This window comes from Pseudorca crassidens, chromosome 14 (genome assembly GCF_039906515.1).
Source record: "Pseudorca crassidens isolate mPseCra1 chromosome 14, mPseCra1.hap1, whole genome shotgun sequence".
Taxonomy (NCBI): Eukaryota; Metazoa; Chordata; class Mammalia; order Artiodactyla; family Delphinidae; genus Pseudorca; species Pseudorca crassidens.
The window spans coordinates 9,415,398-9,435,553 of NC_090309.1; the positions used below are offsets into that span (position 1 = coordinate 9,415,398).

Below are 20,156 nucleotides of genomic sequence, written 5' to 3' on the forward strand. Positions count from 1 at the left end.
TTATTTTCTTGACAATATCCTTTGAAGTGCAAACTTTTAAATTTGGATGAAATCCTATTTATGTATTTTTTCTTTTGTTGCCTATGCTGTTGATGTCTTATCTTAAGAAACCATTGCCAAATCTGAAGCCATGAAGACTTACCCCTATGTTTTCCTCTGAGTCATATGGTTTTAGTGCTTCTGTTTAGGTTGTTCATCTATTTTGAATTAATTATTGTGTACAGTGTCTGGTGAGACAAGGGTCCAGTGTCATTCTTTTGAATGTGGATGTCCAGTTGCCTAGCACCATTTGTTGAAAAGACTCTTCTTTCTCCATTGAATGTTCTTGGCATCTTTATTGAAAATCAGTTGCCCATAGATGTATGTGTTTATTTCTGGAGCTCAGTTCTACTCCTTTGGTGTATATATAGATACATATAGTTAAAGAGTTTGTTTTACTTCTATGTATTTGTGAAATTTCTTCTGTCATTTATTTCTAGTTTCTATTGTGAGAGGGAAAGATACTTTATATGAATTCAGTATTTTAAAATGGATTGACACTTGTTTTCTGGCCTAACAGATAATTTATCCTGAAGAAATTCTACGTGTATTTGCAAAGAATGCACATTGTGCTGTTGCAGGGTGAAGGGTTCTGTGTCCGTCTGGTTATGTTTAGTTGGTTTATAGTGTTGCTCAAGTCCTCTGTTTTCGTTTGATCTTCCATATTTCATTGTTGAAAGTAGGATATTGAAGCCTTCAGCGATTATTTTATAATTATTTCTCCCTTCGGCTCTGTCATTTTGCATCACATAGTTTGGAGCTCTGTTTTTAGGTGCATATATGTTTATAATTGTTATATGTTCTCGATGACTGACCCTTATATCAATGGATAATGGCTTGCTTTGTCTCCTAGCAATTTTTGACTTAACATCTATTTTTTCTGATGCTAATATAGCCACCCCAGGTCTCTTTGGGTTTCTATTTACATGGAGTATCTTTTCCGTCCTTTCACTTTCAATCTATTTGTATCATTAGATGTAAAGTGAATCTCTTGTAGATAGCATATAGTTGGATCATGTTTTTTTAGTCCATTTTGCCAGTATCTGCCTTTTGATTTGAGAATTTACTCCATTTATGTTTAAACTAATTACTGATAAGGAAGAATTTCTGCCACTTTACTGTTTGTTTCTTATACATCTTACGTCTTTTTTTGTTTCTCAGTTCATCCATTACTGCCTTCTTTTGTGTTTAACTGATTTTCTTTGTAGTGTGTGATTTTGATTCCCTCCTCATTTCCTTTTCTATATATTTTGAAGTTATTTTGTTAGTAGTGACACTGGAGATTATAATTTATATCTTAAATTTATTACAGACCTGTTTGAATTAGTACCAAACTAGCTTCAATAGTATACAAAAACTCTGCTCCTATACAGCTCCATCCCTCCTCTTTATGTTTTTATTGGCACAAATTATATCTTTAAACATTGTGTGTTTCTTAACATATGTGTATGATATTTCTTTTTTCTTTTTTAAGTGTTTTTCTTTTTTTACAATTGTATTAAGATATAATTGACATATACCATTTTATAAGTCTAAAGTGTACAGCATAACGATTTGACTTATGTACATCATGAAATGATTACCACAATAGGTTTGTATAATATTGTTTTATGCAATATTTCATACAGGTTTAAAAACTGTTGATGTCTTTACACTTGCCCATCATGTCCTTGAAATGAGAGGTCAGATCAAGCCTCCTTCACCTCAGCAACTTGATCTTTGTGGTACGTGTGCTGAGTCCTTGGGGTGGAGCTGGAGGGGGAGTTCCTTCCTGGGCACCCAGGGGCCCAGGACCTCCTCTAGAGCACTTAGCTCTCTTCTGGAGGCTCGCCTCACCTGACAGGTGGTTCCTTCCAGGATAAAACGCCCAGTGGTGTGCAGATGGCCAGGCCCGAGAAGGCTGTGCTAGCCAGTCCTTGGAGAGAAGGTAGGTGTCGCTCCCCTGTGCAGGTAGAGCCTTTCCGACGTTTGGGGCCACGAGGGAGTGGAAAACGCACAGTTGAGGGACTCCGCTTGCATGCTGCCCACAGCAATCCCAAGCCACCCCTCTCCTCAGCCAGTGTGGTGCTGTGGCTGGGATGGTGGCAGGCAGGTGGGGACACTGCAGGGCTCTGTCCCGTCCACAGGGGTTCAGGCAGCCGCCGCCAGGCCCATCCTCTTGCCCAACCTGAAGAGCAGCTGCCTCGACCACCCCCTGCACCAGGGGTTCCTGCACCCCACGCGGCGCCTTTGCAGCCCCTCCTCTGCTCCAGCTCCCAAGTCGCCGAAGAAGCCCAAGATGCAGGCCGATGGTGACATGTTCCCCAGCGACTGGAGCCCACCGCCCGTGGAGTTCCTGAAGCCAAGGGCCCCGCTGACTGACAGCGGGGCCCCAGCCCAGAGGCAGGCAGGCACGGCGGGGCCTCGGGGCCTGAGAAGACTGGCTCACCAGCTGCCCAAGGAGTCAAAGCAGGAGTCCCAGGACCCAGACCCCGTGGGGGGTCTGGCCTCACTGGAGGAGCCGTTCTGGAGCACGGCAGGCACCAGCCCAAAGGCTGCAGCGCCATGGGTGGACGCCCGCACCTCAGTAAGCCAGGAACTGCCCCTTGGCCTCCTCTCCTTGCCGCCCCTCTTCATCCACCTCTCCTTAGTCACCCCCAAGCCACCCCTTTTTGGCCATCCTCCTCAACCACGCCCCAACTGCCCTCCTTCGGCCACCTCGCCTTGACTGTCCCTCCTTGGCCACACACACCCCGCCACCTCTCCCCAGCCCCTGGGCCCTCGTGCCTGGGAGCTTGGACCCCCAAGGCTGGGCTGCATCTCTCCCTTTATTTCTGCTCCTAACTCCTGCTAATAAAAATGCCTGGGGTGGTGCCGTATTTGATGCCGCCCCTGTGTGGGTCCCATCAAGGCTTTTGCAGCTGTGGTTGGGGTCATGGGTCTAGGCGAGGTCAGGCACAAAGCCTCAGGCTAACTGTGGTCCAGCGACCTGGGATTCCGAAGTGGAAACTTCAGTGATGAACTTTAAGCCGGGAATAAACTGTGGTTGCTGGGAAGATTGTGGGGACGTTTGAGTGCCCATAGATCCAGGAAATTTATTCTAAGAATAGGATTTATTTGTTTGTAATAGCTCAAGATTGCCAATAACCAAAATGCCAATCACTAGGGAACTAATAAATTATGTTCTAATCATAAATCAGAATACCATGGAACTGTTTTTTTTTTAAAACAAACAAACAAACAAACAAAAAACTGTCCCTTTAGTATTGATATGGAATGACCCTGAAGACATATTGTTAACTGAAAATCAGCAAAGTGCAGAATAGGGGGTGTAGCGTGCTACCACCTGTGTTGAAGGAGAGAGTCTATGATGTATTACTGTGTGCTTGTCTGTGCGTACAGTGTCTCAGCACAGCCAGCAGTAAACACCTGTGCTCACCTATGGGGAGGGACCTGGGCGGCTGGGGATGGAGGTGAGCGATTGAATGTATTGCCTGTTCAGAAAAGTAAACAAAATAAGTAAAGGGCTTCACGGAGCTTCAGTTTTATTCTTTTTCCCTCTGTCTCTGTCTTCCTCTTTCTTGCCCATTCCCATGTGGCTTCTCCAGATTGCCTCTGGGGAGTCCGGGTGCTACGTCAACAGCTTGGATTACTTACTGCAGGAGAAGAGGTGAGTGGGGAGGGTCCATCATGGGGGTCTTCATTTCTGTGGGTTGGCAGTAATTTCATGGGTTTGTCCTCAGAGACTCAGAGCAAATTCCTCTCAGGATAAAGCAGCCTACCCCCGCCATCAGCATGTCTCCTGAGTGCCCTGTGTGCCCTGGTGAATAACGAGTGTGCAGAACAGTAGCGGGTCAAAGGGCAGCACCTCTGAGGCAGAGAGCCCCAGACCCTCACCACGCACAGAGCCCTCGTTCCGGTTCCGTCCCCACCTCGGCGCTGTTCTGCCCAGTTCATGCTGGTTTAGGGCTTGCTCAGCTCCCACTGAGCGAAGCGGAAGAAGCACACTGCTTTGATACCGAGGCGCACAGCCTGACGATCGACTTGACGGTGACGGAGGTGGAGTGGGAGGGGTGGGGGGTAAGGTGCCAGCTTTTCCTGCGCCCTGCCCCGCGCCGCCACCCGAACACTCTTTGGTCGTTATTCAGTAGCGCTTGGTCTAGTTCACCTGCCCTCCCCCTGGGATTATGGTGAGCATGTCTCACGTGGAAGTTGGTTTCTAAAGGCAAAAGTCACATCCCATCAGAACTGGAAATCCCTTAGGGAGGCGGAGGTGGGGATGGAAACCAACCCCGGTGCTCTTTCTTTACTGGAAAGCAAGTGCTATGGTTGGCTTGCCCTGAGGGCCCATTTGGTGGTGAAGACACTAGAATCCTGCTCCTCCATTGGCCGCGAGGACTGGGGCGGCTGGGACGCAGTGGACTTCACCCCTGGGCTTGCGCTTTGATGCACGGGAGCACGTTGCCCACAGGCTTATTCTTCTGGTGTTCTCATCCCTTCTCCGGTGTTGTTTTTGCTCAGTGTGTGCACACTCACTTTGCGGAAGTTAAGAGGCGGTGCTGTTGTCTGATGCTTGGGTTCTTGTCGGAATGACATCTCACTGGTCTCTGTTTTTCCCAATTCCCAGCCCATGTTCTTGCCCGCAAGAGGGGGTTAAATACACCTGTGGGATGAATGATTGTTTTCTCTCCTGTGTCTACTCCTGACCCCACCCCAGAGTCATCTTCCTCCTCTGGGCTCTTAATAGCCCATGACTTTTGTTGTTTAACTCCTTTACCTGAGTATATTTTTTCCTAACCAGAGGGTAAGTTAGGGAAGGGGCCGTGTCTGTACGTTTGCACGGTATCCAGCTGTAAATATATTAGATACTCAGAAGTGTCAGCAGGAAAGTGAACACGCGTGGGGAGCTACCCGCTCCTCAATGCCTTGCATGGGAAGCTTCCTGCTCTGCCCTGCGCCCTGTGCCAGGCACAGGATATACGGATATGATGGTGAGCCCCACTCACCTGGAATTGAACGCAATGATTCTAGTATTTCCTGTGCTGTAAAGCTGCTATGGAGGGGCCTGGAATAGTGGCATCTAACTTAGCCCGGAGTCAGGACAGGCTCCCCAGGGGGGATCCTTGGCCTTGGACCTTGGAGGATAAGAGTTGGGAGGGCAGCAGGAGTGACCACACACGTAAAGGCAGGAAGGACAGACCGTGCCTCTCCTGGCTGGCTGGGACTGGAATTCTCGGTGGCAGAGTGTGGGGAGTGGACAGAGCAGGAGATGCAGCCGAGATGTGAACGGGAGCCTCGTGAACACAAGGTCGAGTTATGGGCAAATTTTAAGCAGGTCCTGATGTGTTTTGCCATGTGTTTAAGAGAGTGCGCTTAGGCTGAGTTATGGAGAATGGATGGGAAGCATGAGGGGGGAACAGGGTGAATGGTGATGAGACGGGGCCTCGGGGAGCTCCCGTGGGACCTGCTGCCCTGGGTGGCTGGGGCCTGTGTAGGGAAGAGGAATTGAGAATTAGGTGCACGATGTCGGGAGGACCGGCCACGTTTGGCTGGAAATCATCCATCTAGTGGCTGGCTCAAAGGATCTGAACCCAACACAGGCTGGTCTGGAGGCGAAGTCTTTGAGAACCGAGGACCAGTGGGCAAAGCCAGGGTGAGCACCCTGGACAGCTGGAGGGAACAAGGACGCAGAAGGCCAGGCGGGGACTGGTGCCCCCTTTTGGGGTTTGCGTGTGCTCAGGGCAGGAGGTGAGGGAGCCGGGCTCCAGCAAGATGATGGTCGGCACACAGGGCCTCTGGTGGGGCCGATTGAAAAGGGAAGTGAGGGCTTCCCTGGTGGCGCAGTGATTGAAAGTCCGCCTGCCGGTGCAGTAGACACGGGTTCGTGCCCCGGTCCAGGATGATCCACATGCCGCGGAGCGGCTGGGCCCGTGAGCCATGGCCGCTGAGCCTGCGCGTCCGGAGCCTGTGCTCCGCAGCAGGAGAGGCCACAGCAGTGAGAGGCCCGCATACTGCAAAAAAAAAAAAAAGGGAAGTGAGGCGCTCAGGCCTGGAGGGAGAACATGGACTCAGGGGCGGGGCAGGGCAGGTGCAGTAGGGAAGGAGCAGGCCCTGGGGGGCTGCCACTTGGGGCTGGAGAGGCAGGCCCGGGGGAGCCATGGGCACAGGGCTGGACGCGGGAGGAGCAGAAGGGCTAGGCCCTGCCCCTGGTGTGTTAAAGAGCGAGCAGATGCCAGAACAAAGTACACAAATAAAGGTGCGTTTGACGTTGTGTAGCGTAAATTGTCTTCTTTCAGGAAGCACAGCTGTTGCAGTGCAGTCCCTCCCCCGCCCCCCCCCCCCCCCCCCCCCCGGAATCTAAGTCTGAGAGCTGTGTGCAGGGAGACAGGGCTCTGAGCTCCCTGGTCCCCGTGCCTAGGCCTTGCTGTGCCCTGGGAGGCCCCTGCAGCCCAGTGACGGGGCCGGATGAGCAGGCACTGCACTGACCCTATTTTCACCTCTCACCTTCCGGCAGGCAACAGGCCCTGGAGCAAGAGCGAGAGAAGCTGCTTCTGCAGGACTGTCTTGACCTCAACTCCTCGGATCCTGATAACGTGCCGCTCACACCAGAGCACAGGTGCGGGGAGTGGGCACAGGTGGGAGGGGAGGCGTGTGCCCACTCAGGGCCAAGTCCCCGCACCCGCCTCTCCAAGCAGAGGGTTTAAGTGCTCACCTGCCCTTGGTTCTGGACAGTTTCAACCGCGGTTTGTGTGCTGTTGATGAGTTCTCAAGCTGCATCTTTCTCTTAATCCCACATCTGTTCATTGATTCGAGAAGCATTTATTCACCTACTGTGTGTCAGGGTCTAGTGTGGGCCTTTGAAGACACAGAGGTATAAAATACGGCCTGCTCTTCCCCAGTTGTCTGCCCAAACGTGTGGAACCAGGTCTCAAACTACAGTCTGAATGAACATTGACTTTACACGGGAAAATACAGCCACGTGACATTTTCTGTCTTCCCCTGTTTGGGGAAGGAAGGCGGCTTCTGTCAGAGCTGTCGTCTGGGCCGGAGTCTGCTGACCCGTTGGCTGGAGGGAGGGCTGGAGTCATCTGTACCATGGAGTCTAGGAGATACCTGAGGACCACAGTTGAATTCATCTTCAGGGTACCCTGTTATCCATTCATCCATTTGTCCGTCCGTCTGTCCATCCGTCTGTCTGTTGTCTACGTGCCAACTTTGTGCTAGGCTCTGTGCAGACTCTGGGGGTACAGCAGGAAGAGAACCAGACAGAGGTCTCTGCCCCCGTGTTGCCCGCCGTCAGGGCGGGGAGACCACCAATGCACACGGTGAATGAAGGAAGTTGTGTGACAGGTGCTCATGAGAAAGGAGAGAGTGGGGAGGGGGTGTCAGCAGTGCCGGGAGGGCTGGAAGGTTCGGAGGAGGGGTCATGGAAGGCCTCTGTGAGTGGCTGACTTTTCAGCAGAGCCCTGAAGATGGTGAGAGGTGGGCCTGGGAGGGCCTTGCGGCGGCAGCAGGCAGGAGAGAGGAGGTTAGGGAGGCTGCAGGAAGCTGGCTGCCGCTCATCTGAACTGGGTGAGGGTAGACTCGGGGGGCGGGGCGCAGGGGAGGTGGGGGCGGAGGGCGCCATGGTAGTAATCCCGGAGTCAGGGCCGGGTGCTGAGGAGGAGGCAAACTCTGGGTACGTCTTCAGGGTAGAACCGACGGGGTTTGCTGACGAGCTGGATGGAGGCTCTGGGAGAAAGAGAGGAATCAGAGGGACCCCGGGGATTCTGGCCTGAGCAGCCAGAAGGTCGGAGTTGTCTTTATTTAATGGAGGAGGGCTGAGTGACGCACGCTGGGGGGTGGCAGGCACGGGCACAAGAGTTCACTTGGGGGACCCCCGGGGTGAGGCCAAGACAAGGACCCCCTTGTCTAGAGAGGCCAGCTTGGGAATCACCATGTATAGGTGACATTTAGAGCTGCAAAACCAGATGAGATCAGCCGGGAGCCGGCACAGAGAGAAGAGCAGGGGGGCACAACGTAGAAGTCACGGTGACGTTGACAGGAGCAGCCCTGGGGGGGCGCCTGGGGCGAGCCTGCCTGGAGTAGGTTCAGAGGAGAATGAGAGGAGACGGCAAAAGAGGAGACTGGGCAGCAGCCGAGGGGGAAAGTGGAGCCGGGACAGATCTGTCTGTCTGTCTGTCTGCCTTCCTTTCCTTTCTCCCCTCCCTCCCTCAGGCCCCACATGCCCCCATGTGACTGAGGCCAGGCTGGTCCACACACCCTGGATTGCCTGCCTGTCCGGGCTTTGCTTTCTCTATGCGTCCGGGTGACGTTATTCAGGTCCCAGCCGTGATGGTCTGGTTTGGGTGCTCACGCTGAGTCAGCATTCTGCATCCACTCACCGAGGGGCGTGAGCGATGACACACAGACACCTGGGGGCCCCCACTCTCAGGACCCCCAAATGGTTCTCACCATCACTGATGCCCAGAGAGGAGCCCAAGCAGCACCTTGGCTGCCCGTGTGCTTTTTTTCTCAAGTCTCTCTGCTAATTGTCTTTGGACTTGATCGGGGATCAGCAAGCTTTCTGTAAAGCCTGTGAATAGTAAATATTTCAGGCTTTGAGGACCATACAGCCTGTCGGCGGCTACGTGGCTGTGCTGCCGTGGCGGGAAAGCACCCATCAACCATGTCGGCCATCGTAACCGGCGAGCCTGCTTGTGTGGCACTGAGACCTCGTTTACAGAAACAGGCGGGCGAGAGGAGGCCACAGCCTGTGTGCAATTGCTGGCCCCTGGCCCGGATTAGGGGACGCCTGTCTCCTAGCTGGTCCCTGTTTCCACACGCTGCCCAGGGGCAGGCAAAGGGTGCCTCGTGGTCTCACGATGGCTCCCTGCAGAGCATGAGGACTGAATGGAATCTGCGGGTTTGGGCCAAAGGCCTTGGTGGCATCATGAGTGATGAAGCAGTTTTCTATGTCGGGAGCCATGGGTTCGCTTTCCAGGTTCCCCGCTCCCTGGATGGATAGCCTTGGAAGTAAACATTTTGAGACATCTCTGTAGCCAGAATCATCTTTCTATCTGTTTGCCTTTCTCCTGAGTGCATCCAGGATTCTGGAAGTCATGGCCTGGATGTTTTGAAAATTCCCCACAGAAAGGGAGTTATCTGGGCATACGGTGTGCCAGGCTATGAAATTGCTGATAATTTTCTGGGCACGTGACACTTTCAAGTAGTACTTTGAGAAAGCCTTTTTTGACAGCAGCCACTGAGGTGGTTGTTTTGATGTGGGATCATTTTGATGGGACAGTTCAGTTCTCTGCTTCAAAGAAAATTACTGATGTACAAAGCCAGCAGCCTCTTCCATCCCTGAATGGGGCCGGGGGTGGGATGGGGGGTGCCAAGCAGGGGTGTGGGTCTGGAAGGGGTGAGGCCGAGGCTGGGGGCTGGCGACCATCTGGTGGGCAGGCCGCCTGTGACTGGGAGTCACGTGACCGCCACAATTACGCATCATAGAAAGGCCCCCAGTCATCCTGAGCAGATCATCTGCTCCCGCTCCAAGGATTGCTTGCGTCTTGAATAGACAGTGTCCTATATTCTCTGTTCCTTAAAGTTAAAAGACCTTATGTGTGTGCTGGGGCAGGGGAGGGGAGGATATTTATACCACAGCATCATCCTTTATCCTCAGTTCTGGGCTGCACAGGAAATCCTCAATTAGATGCGAGAGAGTCATCTCAGAGTTCTTAATAATGCACATGCATTATATTTAATATCACAAAAGTCCCTTTGAACGATGGTTTGGGGGACAGGAGCTGAGAACTTTTTACAGATGAGCCTAGTTCTTACAAAATTCTAATAATTTGTACCTTTCTTCAAATTATAAAAACAACATAGGGAACTGTAGATAGCCAGAAACTCAAAGAGCAAAGAAATTAACAGAACAGAAAATTGTTTCACCATTTGTGGGGTGGTTTGCCAAGGCTACTTCCAAAGGCTGCGGGATCAGAATCTCCCCAATTTTCCGACGTCATTCCCATTCATTCATTCATTCCCATTCATCCCATTCATCCTTAGGATGACCCTCCTTACCTTAGGTCACTTGGCCAGAGCGTGACAGGTTTCCTCTGGCCAGCTGGTGGACCACCAGCTCTGCACCTCCACTTCCAGTGCCGGCCACTTGGTCCCAGATCCTCACGGGAGTCCCTGGCAGCGTCCCCTCCAAGTTCACTGCCTCAGGGCCTGGCTGAGAACCTGGGTATGGGCTTTCCTCTGGTGAGAGGAGGGGGTGGCTCCTTTTATTTTGTTCTTTTTATTGTTAAGTGTATGTTATGTTACCACAAAATCAAGCCGAACACAGTTGCGTAAAATAAACGGGAAAATGTCTCTTCTTCCTTCCCCTCCCCCATACTGTTCCCTAGGGACGACCCCAGACCTTGGTTGGGCGCATCAGATGTGTGGGGGGGGTGTTACCTGTGTCTAAGAACGTGCGTGTGCATGTCTGTGTGTTGACCTGCGTGCGCGCACGCGCACCTCCTATCCTGCAACTTGCTATTTTCACCCACTGCGTGCTGTGCTCAGGGGATCATTCCATCCTGCGTGGTGCAGAGATCTGCCTCATTCTTAGGAATCCTCTTCACCGCCTCCCTTAGATGCGTGCCCATAGAATCGGAATGTATCTCCCTGTTTCTCCCCTGTCCGTGCGGCCCATCCCTGATCCACTGAATGAGACTCTCAGGGCGGCGTGGGCCAGGGTGTCTGCATTTAGCAGGCTCCCTGGAGAGTCCTGCTCAGAGGAGCTTGAGGACGCTGCTCAGAGGGAGAGTCCAAGCAGTCCAAGCAGGGGAGAGTCCTCCCCTCGAGGCACCGTGTAGCAGCTCTGAGGCTGGTCCCCTTGCTGGAGGGCATTGCCGTGATCCCGTTACGCTTTTCCTGTCCGTGCAAGGGCAACCCACGCCTGACTCAACCTTCAGTGCCTGGCACTCGCAGTCGTGGGCACTCAGTGAAAGTTTGAACGCAGCCCATGGGTGGGGCAGGATCTGGGACCAGGATTCTGGCTCCTGGACCAAGGCCCTGAGGGAGGGGTTGGGGTCTGACCGACAGTGGGAGGGGGAAGGGCTCCTCAGTCTGTATCTCTCGGGCTCCCCCTCCGTCAGCAGGTGGCGCCGTGTCCCTGGGCTGGTCCCAACCAGGCGGGGGCTGCAGGGCGGGGGTAGCCATCTGGTCCCCCCTGGCCTCCCTCCAGGCTGCAGACCAGGTGTGCCTGCTGACGCCCGGCTCTCCTGCCTCTTGCTTTGCCAGGAAGCTGGTGGAGAGGTTCTCCGTGTCACTGCAGGTCATCCCAGCAGTACATCCAGGCGAGACTGTGTTTCTACCCCGGCAGCACCCTCTGCCCTGCATCCTGGACTGTTCACACCTGAAGCCACAGAGCCGCCTGGAAGAGCTGTTCCTCAGGTAAACATCGGCGCGGCATTACCAGGCCCCTCCCTCAGGGAGCCCAGTGGTGAGGACCACCCCACACGAGGCAGTCCAAAGCCGTGTTTTGCCAGTTCGGATATGTCAGCTTTTAGGGAAACAGATGAAATAGCGCACGTCAGCTTACAATATTTCATTTACCAATTTAGATGTACACACTTTAAAAAATCTTACATTACAGCAGATATTAGGCATCTGTTCTGTAATTGTGTTGCCTCTCCCTCCCCCACGCCCCAGTTTCATGGAACGGCTCTGGTCACACCCATCATACATGCCTTTCGGGTTATGTCTCCATCAACACTGGAGCCACTTTCCCGGCCATCCAGCAGTTCTCCAGAGCCTGTCATGGCCGCTTCCTCCTCCTCCTTGGGTCTGTGTGTGATGCTGACCCTGAAAAGTTTGTCCCCAGCCCCAGGTACGCTCTGTATAACGTTAGGACAGCCACCCTGGTCCTCCTCTCGTTAGAAGGTGTTCATGGTCATTATCACATAACCCCTGACTATGTTGATTTTTTAGGGGATTTTTGAAAACTTTACCACAATACCACGCAACGCTTGCAACTGTGAGTTCACATGTCTAAGAATAAGAGAGAGAGAAAAAGCACAGGATACAGTGCAGCGGCCCTCCAGGGGGCTGGTGCCCTGCTGGGCCTTGGTGGGCCCGAGGGGATGGAGGAGAGGCCACCAGCCCCCACCAACCCCTGCCCCAGCCTGTAAGGCACGTGGAGGTTGGGGCCACATTAGCACTTGAATGCAGGAATCTTGTTCTCTTTTCCGGCTAGTCCATCTTATTTTATAATAGAAAGATAACAATGTTTTGATGTGTTTCCTTTAAAACTCTTTATCATGGGAAGTTTCAAACATACATCAAAGTAGAGTGTACCTCCATGTACCCATCACTCAACGTCAGTTACCAACTCAAAGCCAATCTTGGTTCATCTCTACCCCTGCCCACTTACGTTGTCCCCTCAGGATTATTTTTAAGCAAATCCCAGACACATACAATTTAATTCGGTAAGCACTTCAGTCTGTGTCTCTAAAAGACTCTGTCTTTAGACAAAACTTCAGTATATTATTACACCTAAAAAATATCGGAATTTCTTAATAGCATTAATTAATATCAGTCAGCATTCAGATTTCCTTGATTGTCTTTTAAGTGTTTTTTAATATGTTGTTGAAATCAGAATCCAAACAAGGCCCAAATGTTGCAATTAGACAAAGAAATGTTAATGGTGAAACTGTATCCCGTGGCATTGATGCCCCAACATATTTAACCATTTTCCTCATTTTTCTCAACATGCAGGTTGTTTCCAACTTTTCCCCCCACTGTAAACAATGTGGTAGAGAGTATCCTTATACAGAAATATTTTGTCTGCAGTTCTGGAATAGATCCCTGCATATGACGTGAGGTGATTGGGTCTGAGGGTATGCATATTGGTAAAAGTTCCCATTGCCAAATTGAAAGTATTTCTGATAAAGAGATGATGAAAAGGGGGGAAAAAGGAATGAAGAGAAAGAAGTAAGATAGTGGAGCTGGAGGAAGGAGAGGGACAGAGCGTGGCTGGGCAGGGGAGGAGATAAGAGGGGAAAGGCAGGCGGCTTCCTGAGCTGCTTCTCCTCGGGCTCTGTGCCAACAGCAGGTTTTCTGTCCCAGGCTGGATGGCCGGCAGGAAGTGTTTGACAGATGAGATGGCCCGTGGTGCGGTGGCCTGGGATCCGAGCGGCCGTGCCAAATGGGGCCAGGTGGCCAGCCAGCTTCCCTGGAGCGGGGAATCCAGACCCTGTGCCCTCAGGTCTGCTCACGAAGCAGGGCAGAGATGGGGCTGCAGGGCCTGGCTCGCAGGGCTTCCTGGAGGAATGCCCGCGCCCTGCCCGCGGCCAGGTCAGGGGGCGCCTGCCATGCACCGGGGAAGGGCCACTTCCTGAAGGTCACCCTTTAGCCTGGGGAGGGGGGGTGTCATCCTTTATTTCCTGTTTGTGCCAAGGACTTCAAGCCCAGACACAAGCGTGAGGGTTACTTGCTAGCCGTTCAATAATTATCCCGTTGTGCGCAGCCGGAAGCACGAAGATGGAGGAAGAAGAAAATGTTACTTGATCTCTCAGAGAACAGTATGGTTCAGTTTCTCACCGGAGAAAAAGTGAACACTTTGTGAGATGGCAGGTGACTTTTATTCTCCTCATTAGACTCCTCTGTATTTTCCACACTTTCTGTGATAAACACGTATCGTTTTTATCATTAGAGGTTTGGGGGGGAAAGTGAAGGAGATTTAAAGAAATCACTTCTTGAAGTAGATTTGCTTCTTCTTGCTGTTCGGTGAAGAGGGATATTGTCTTTCTTTCCACTGCACAAAGTGGGAAATCTTGGCACAGGTTAAGCCAGCAGTTTGTCTCAGATTGCGGAGCGAGGGAGGGCGCCGGGCCTGGTGCTCCCGGCTCAGACCTACACAGGTTTACATGCAAGAAATCTCCTCCCAGAACCCACAGCTGTGGGGCTGGAGGTGGCCCGGGCCATCCTCTCTCGTTTGTCACCCGGCTGGACGTGTGACCTCAGGTCGGTTCCCTGGGACCAAAGTCACATGCTATGACAGACACTGGTACCAGGGGCTGAACTTTTTCCTCCGCCTCTAATCCCCCCCAGCCCCGAGTGGAAAAGCTGTAGGACCTGTGCCCACAGGCAGCTCCAAGGCAGGAGCCAGTGCCATGGGGGGTGGGGTGGGGGGTGGGGGCGTGGAGATTGCCCGCTGAAGTACCCTGGGCCCCCGCAGTGTGTGCGGGAGCGTCAGGACCCATGTCTGTCCTCTGGGTGCACCGGCCGCTCTCCCCGTGAGGTGTTTGCAGTGTGTTCTCGGGGTACCTGATACGCCGACGGGGACCTCCCTCCGCGACGGCTTCAGTGGGCAGGGGAGGGGGTGGGTCGGAGCTTCACGGTGTGAATGATGCATATGCACCGGACACCCCCCCCCCCCCCCCGAGGCCCAGGCCCCAGCTCCTGTTTTGCCAGGGGCAAGCCCGGGTGAAATAAATCCAGCAGTTACAGAGTGTGGACGGGGCTGAGCCGCCCAACTGGCTGCGCCTGCCCCCAAACTCCAGAGCCAGCAGCAGTGGCCAGCCGGGTTGTTGCTGGGATCCCTGGGCTGCTAACCAGCGTGGCGCTCACTGATGTTTAAACAAAGGGAGGAAAACGAAGAGGAGCAGGGATGAGCGCTTGGACCGCCGTCTGTTGCTGTTCTTTTCCTCGGCATTTCACTTAAGCTAACATTTGAGTAGCCTGGCAAAGGCGCGGAAACTGACACTGTATAAATAACGGCGCTCGCTGTTTATCCCTCTGCCATCACTTGGGATTCCCGAGGCATTTAGAGACTTCGCCCTCTGGGACGGCCGCCCGTAAAACAGACGAGAGATGGGGGCTGGAGGGGTCCTGACGCGGGCCTTATCAGGAACCCACAGTCCAAGCAGAAGGTCGGAGCTCCGCCAGGAGCCCAGCCTGCTGACCCAGGCTGGGGCCTTTGTTCTGTGTGATTCCCCTTTGGGGCTGATCCCCCCGCCCCCCACAACCTTCCTTCCTTCTGTTCCCATGGCCCCGTGTCCTTGCCGCGGTGGCAGGGCGTTAGTGCATTCTGGCAGCTCCCTGTCTGGGTGGGGACCTCCCCCCCGCCCCCCCTCCCCGGGATCCTCAGGGTTGGCAGCTGGGGCTTCACGCTCAGCTGGGCCTGCCTGGCATCTGCTGCCCAGCAGGAGGCTCTGCTCCTCCCATTCTTGCTCCGAGACATTCTGACATTCTCAGGATAACTTCTGACCTTGGCCTTGGCTTTGCCACAAGCACAGGCACCCACCTGGACCCGGGGTCAGCATTCTTGGCTTGTGGACACGCCGTGGGTTTGTGTAAATCTGACAGCAGTTGATTCCGTAACCTGCGGTGTTTGAGTTTGCAGCGCACACACCTGCCACACGCTTCCCTTCTCCTCCAGGCCTCCCCACGTGCTGCTGTGCAGACTCTCCTCCTGCCTCAGATCAGGGCAGTGTCTGCACGCCAGGCCCATCCCCACCCTTCCCCCAAGCGGGAAGTTACTTCTGCCGCCGGCCTGTCCTTCCACTGAGTGGTGATGGGACTCGTGGTGCAGCCGGCAAGGCAGCACTGCCTCCCTCACACCGAGCACGCATGGAGGAGAGTGCTCGCATCTCATCAGGCTGTCGGCACAGAATTCCTTGAAAGCCGTTCGCTTCGAGGCACAGCCGGACCGTGCCCTCTCGGCGTACCTCCAGCTCCTGGTCTTGCAGACTAAGCCTAGCTCAGCAGCAGTGAACCCAAGGCGGACTGAGCATTTCTCTGGCAGAAACTGCACTGCAGAATGGTGTAGCAGAAGGGAGACATTCTCACCCAAGGGGTATCTCTCCCTCTGAGCAGCAGTCGGAAATGTGTTTATCTGAGCCTACAGGGGCTTGTACAATCAATTCCCCTACTGAGAAGCTGGCGGGTGCCCCCCGAGCAGAATGCCAGAGCCAGAGTCTCCTAGAGTCCCCGGAGCCCCAGCCTCCTTACCACATGGCCCCTGGCCAGGTCCTGCCAATTTGTGAGGCCCTCCAGACACGGTGTGCTTGAGTATCGTCTAGTGTTCGGGGTGCTGTGCTTGAACCACGCATGCATCGCGGGAGTCAGTCCATGAAAGTGTCCGTGTGACTGAGCACGGGGATCAGAGTGGTGTGTGCCAGCAGCCCTGGGGTGCACACGTGTTTGTATGTGCAAATAAAGGACTGTTTTAGAACGGCCAGCTTCACAAGCACAGGAACAAAGCTGCTTTCTCTGAACCTAAATGATTTAAAAAAAAGAAAAAGACATATACAATTTGTAAGTTGCCTGGATATACTCAAGCAGACAGCAGCTTGGCTCCGAGGAGAATCTTTGTTTTGGAGCATTCTGTTCCTGGCAGATTAAAGTATGATGTCCTTTTTAAAAAGGAGAGGAGGAGGTTGGGCTGACCGAGGAACTTTCTCTCTCGAGTCATGACTTTAAATGCTGTCTGAAATGCTCTTTGCCGGGATTTGGCCATTAAAAAAGAAGAACAAACACGAAGTTACTTTTTCATTTTCTGGAATCCTTATTAATTGCCTTTAGGACGTTATCTAGAAAGAGAGCGAAGAGGCATTCACCAAACACGGACGGAGTGGGAGAATCCTACCCCACACCCAGCCTCCACGGGACGTCCAGGAGTACAAGAGGGTGATGCAGTCCAGCCAGCCCCTCTGAAACGAAGCACCTTCTACCAGAGGCCCTAAAACCGCACAAAATATATCAACTCCTCGTTGTACAGGGACCTGGGATCCTGTGGGTCCAGATGATCTATCGGGGCAACAGTGTACTCAAAGCAGGGCTCCTCTCCACGCCAGCAGCTCCTGGCGGGAGGGAAAGGCCCCGCCGGATCCAGTCGGGAATGGAATCGCAGGTTAGGGCCCCAGGAGTATGGAGAGTCTGAGCGCCCTTCCCCCTTGGCCCTGGGACCATCGCTGCTCACGTGGTTTCCAGAGAATCCCACGTGGCACCCTTGGTTGTTATTTCCTTCCCAAAACTTCCCCGTCTTGGGCCCCTTTCTGTTACTTTCCCATCTTCTCAGGTGTCCCCTTTGTTTCGGAAAAACACAAGACGGGGCAGACACGCTCTGTGTAACCAGACCCCGGATGCTGGCTCCACGTGAGCCCCATGGGTAATTCTGTCCGCCCGCTGCAGCCCGGAGCCCTCAGCTAAAAGGTGCGACTCCCAGGCCCCTCTCCTCATTGCAACGCAGGTCCTTTTCACAACCCTGGTAAATACCTCAGTTTCCTCCCACCCCCGTCAAATGGGAAGGACAAACTGTATTCCTCAGTCGTGTGTTTAAAACACTGTGAAGGGAGTTCCCTGGCAGTCCAGTGGTTGGGACTTAGTACTTTCACTGCCATGGCCCGGGTTCGGTCCCTGGTCGGGGAACTAAGATCCCGCATGCCGCACGGCGTGGCCAAAGAAAAACCAAAACCAAACAAACAAACAAAAAACCCTACTGTGACATGTGTTCGTGGACAGCAGATGATTCTGATGGTGCCACGGGTCGTTTTACCTTCCAGCGGGTGCTTGCACCAGGGCTCCACCTGCAGTTTTGTCCAGAGCAGGGACTGACGCGCTTCTAGCATCCCGGTGAAGCGGAAATCTGAACCATCCCCCTGAACCCAGCCTCGCCAAGACAGGCGTGTTGAGGAGGCTCCCTCCCTGACCTCGCCCCTCTGTCCCTTTGCTCCCACAGCTCCCCGCCGGCCCAGCAGCTCTCCTTCCTGCGCAGCGGCCTCCTGAGCAGCCTCTACCTGCCCTCGGGCCTCCGCCCCGTGCCCCTGCTCCGGTGGCTGTTCCAGGTGAGCACCGCGGCCTGCCGCCAGGGGGCGGGAGCGTGCCGGCACAACAGTCTGGGCAGGGCCGCTGGCAGGAGGGGCTGGGCACCCACCCTCTTCTTCTGGCCTTGGGTGCTGCTGGGTTTGTCCCAGCTGAGGCTGGAGGAGGGAGGGGGGCTTGTGATGACAGAGACAGGGAGGTGCAGGGACCGGTCTGTTGTCTTCACTCCGGTCCCCCCAGAGCGTGTGCCTCACAGGGTGTTGCTTTGCCCCCAGAGGCCCTCTGTGTGATTCCGGCAGGGCCGCTCAGCAGGTGCTCACACCTGCTCGTCTTGTGTCCAGGCTCATCTCCAAGTCACAGGTCCCGGCCCTCGTCCCATGGGCAGCGGGAGCACAGCCGTGCAGCAGCCTTGCAGGTGTGAGGGCCCTGGTGAATTCTGAGCTGGGGTGCTCGGGTGTTTGCCTCCCGCTGTGGAGTTGTAGGTCGGCTGGAAAAGCCTAGAACAGCTGCTCTGTCTTCCCCTCCCTTCCGTTCCGGTTGCTGCCAGGGGCACATGCATTCTGCCCGGGGCTCAGAACCTTTGCGCTGAGAAAGACAGTGAGAAGCCAGCAGGGAAGGCCCGGGAACCAGCTGCTGGGATCTGAACGCAGGGCACGGGGATGCAGCCTTGGCCCCCACCCAGGACCTTCCCTTGCCCGGGGACCGGCAGGTCCCAAGTTCCAGCTGGTCCCATTCCTGCCAGTTGGAGCCTGGACCCCAGCCGTGAATTAGAGCCACCCTGCGGGGCGGATTGTCCTCGGAACTCCTCGGCCTCGGCAGGCTGGCTGCCTTCCAGAAGGAGCCCTCTGGCTCTCTCTCCTTCCCTCTGGGCTCCGTCCCATCGGCCCTGCCCTGCCCCTCCCCCGGGCCCAGGCCACACAGGGAACAGAGCGGCCATTATTCTCCGTCCACACTCAGTGCAGGCTTCTTTCTCCTTGCTCAGCGCACGACAGACGCAAAGTCGGGCATCGGAGGCACAAAGAACCGGTCTGAGATGTCGCCCACAGAAGGTCCTTGTGTGACCCTGACACGGCGTGGAGGCGTGAGCGAGCCCCGCCTTGTCTCTCCCCCCACGTCTGTCACCTGGGGGGTCCCCGAGAGCAGAGGACCGAGACCTGCTCCTCCACATACTACTGTGTGACTTGGGGAGTTATTTAACATCAGCTCCGTGCCTCAGTTTCCACTCTGTAAACTGGGGTCGGTAGTCCCACGCGAAGGCTGAGTGAGGAAATCCTGTGAGCTGCCTTGTCCTTATAGTCCCCCGAGGTTCTGCCCAGGGTCTGGGCATCATCTGGAAGAAATGAAGTTAGCACGGAGGTCAGGTTCTCCATCTTCAGCAAGGAGAAACAAAGCAGCTCCTCTCCCTGCCCATGGCTAAAGTCAGATCAGTGAAAGGGGTGCGCTTGGCCTTGGGGGCCTCTTCTGGGGGAGACCCTGCCCAACATCTTTGTCTCCGGAGGGGAAGGAGGACCAGGGCAGCTGCTGTCTGCCACTCACGTGATCACACTACAGGCTTTAGGATGGGCTCTGATGTTTCACTTCCGAGGTTTTGGTTTTCTTGTCACTTGGAACTTATTTTCCCACAGCAACAGTAGCATTGGTTCCTTTGCAGACCTTGGTTCAGGACAGGCTACATGCTGAGCTCTAGGGACAGAAAGGTCCTGGAAATGGCGTCCCAGGTAGATGCGTAGAACGTGGCCGTGGGGTTCCGCATACTTCAGAACCGCGCGCTGTTAGTGAGAGGCACAGATCCACGGGGGCTGCCTGAAGCTGCTGGGGCGGGTGGCGCTCCGATGAAGGTGCAGGGGCGGTTCGTGGGATCCAAGGGCAGGGATACAGCTGGGCCTCAGGACGAGCTGGAAGCAGGTTGGACAAGGGTCGGGATCCTAGGACAGGCTTTCGGCTTCTCTCTGTACCCCAGGCTCCACGGTTAAGTAAATTCCCAGGAAGGAGAGTCTGATTGGCCTAAGAGGGGTTCAGTGACCACTCCCAATCAAAGGCAGCTAGGGGAGCAGGCTCACAGGGCTGCTGGGGTCCCACATGCATACCTGGGGTTGATTCTGAGAGCTAGGGGGTGGGGGAGTTGGGCAGACCGCTCCAACCCTGCTCCTTCAGCTCTTTGGAAAGGCCATCCTGTGTCCCCATGGAGACTAGTTCCTGCTGCCCGCCACCCTCCCTGAAGCCGGGGGCTTCAGTGGGGTGAACAGTGGCGCTGGGTGAGTAGGCTTCAGCCTTAGTGCTCGTGAATTGTGTGAGCTCGTCACTGGGGCCCTAGTGTATGCTTCCCAGGTGAGCCTTGC

General features: G+C 54.3%; 1 protein-coding gene across 1 annotated transcript in view; it reads left to right on the top strand.

The window, feature by feature from the left end:
* Positions 1 to 2,056: 2,056 nt before the first annotated feature.
* FAM178B (family with sequence similarity 178 member B) overlaps positions 2,057 to 20,156 on the top strand; it is an 83,770-nt gene continuing 65,670 nt past the window's right edge. The window contains exons 1-6 of the mRNA XM_067703947.1: positions 2,057 to 2,605; positions 3,627 to 3,688; positions 6,533 to 6,634; positions 10,182 to 10,249; positions 11,151 to 11,445; positions 17,735 to 17,840. Of these exons, the coding sequence (XP_067560048.1) occupies positions 2,057 to 2,605; positions 3,627 to 3,688; positions 6,533 to 6,634; positions 10,182 to 10,249; positions 11,151 to 11,445; positions 17,735 to 17,840 (1,182 nt within the window). The remainder of the gene's footprint in view (positions 2,606 to 3,626; positions 3,689 to 6,532; positions 6,635 to 10,181; positions 10,250 to 11,150; positions 11,446 to 17,734; positions 17,841 to 20,156) is intronic.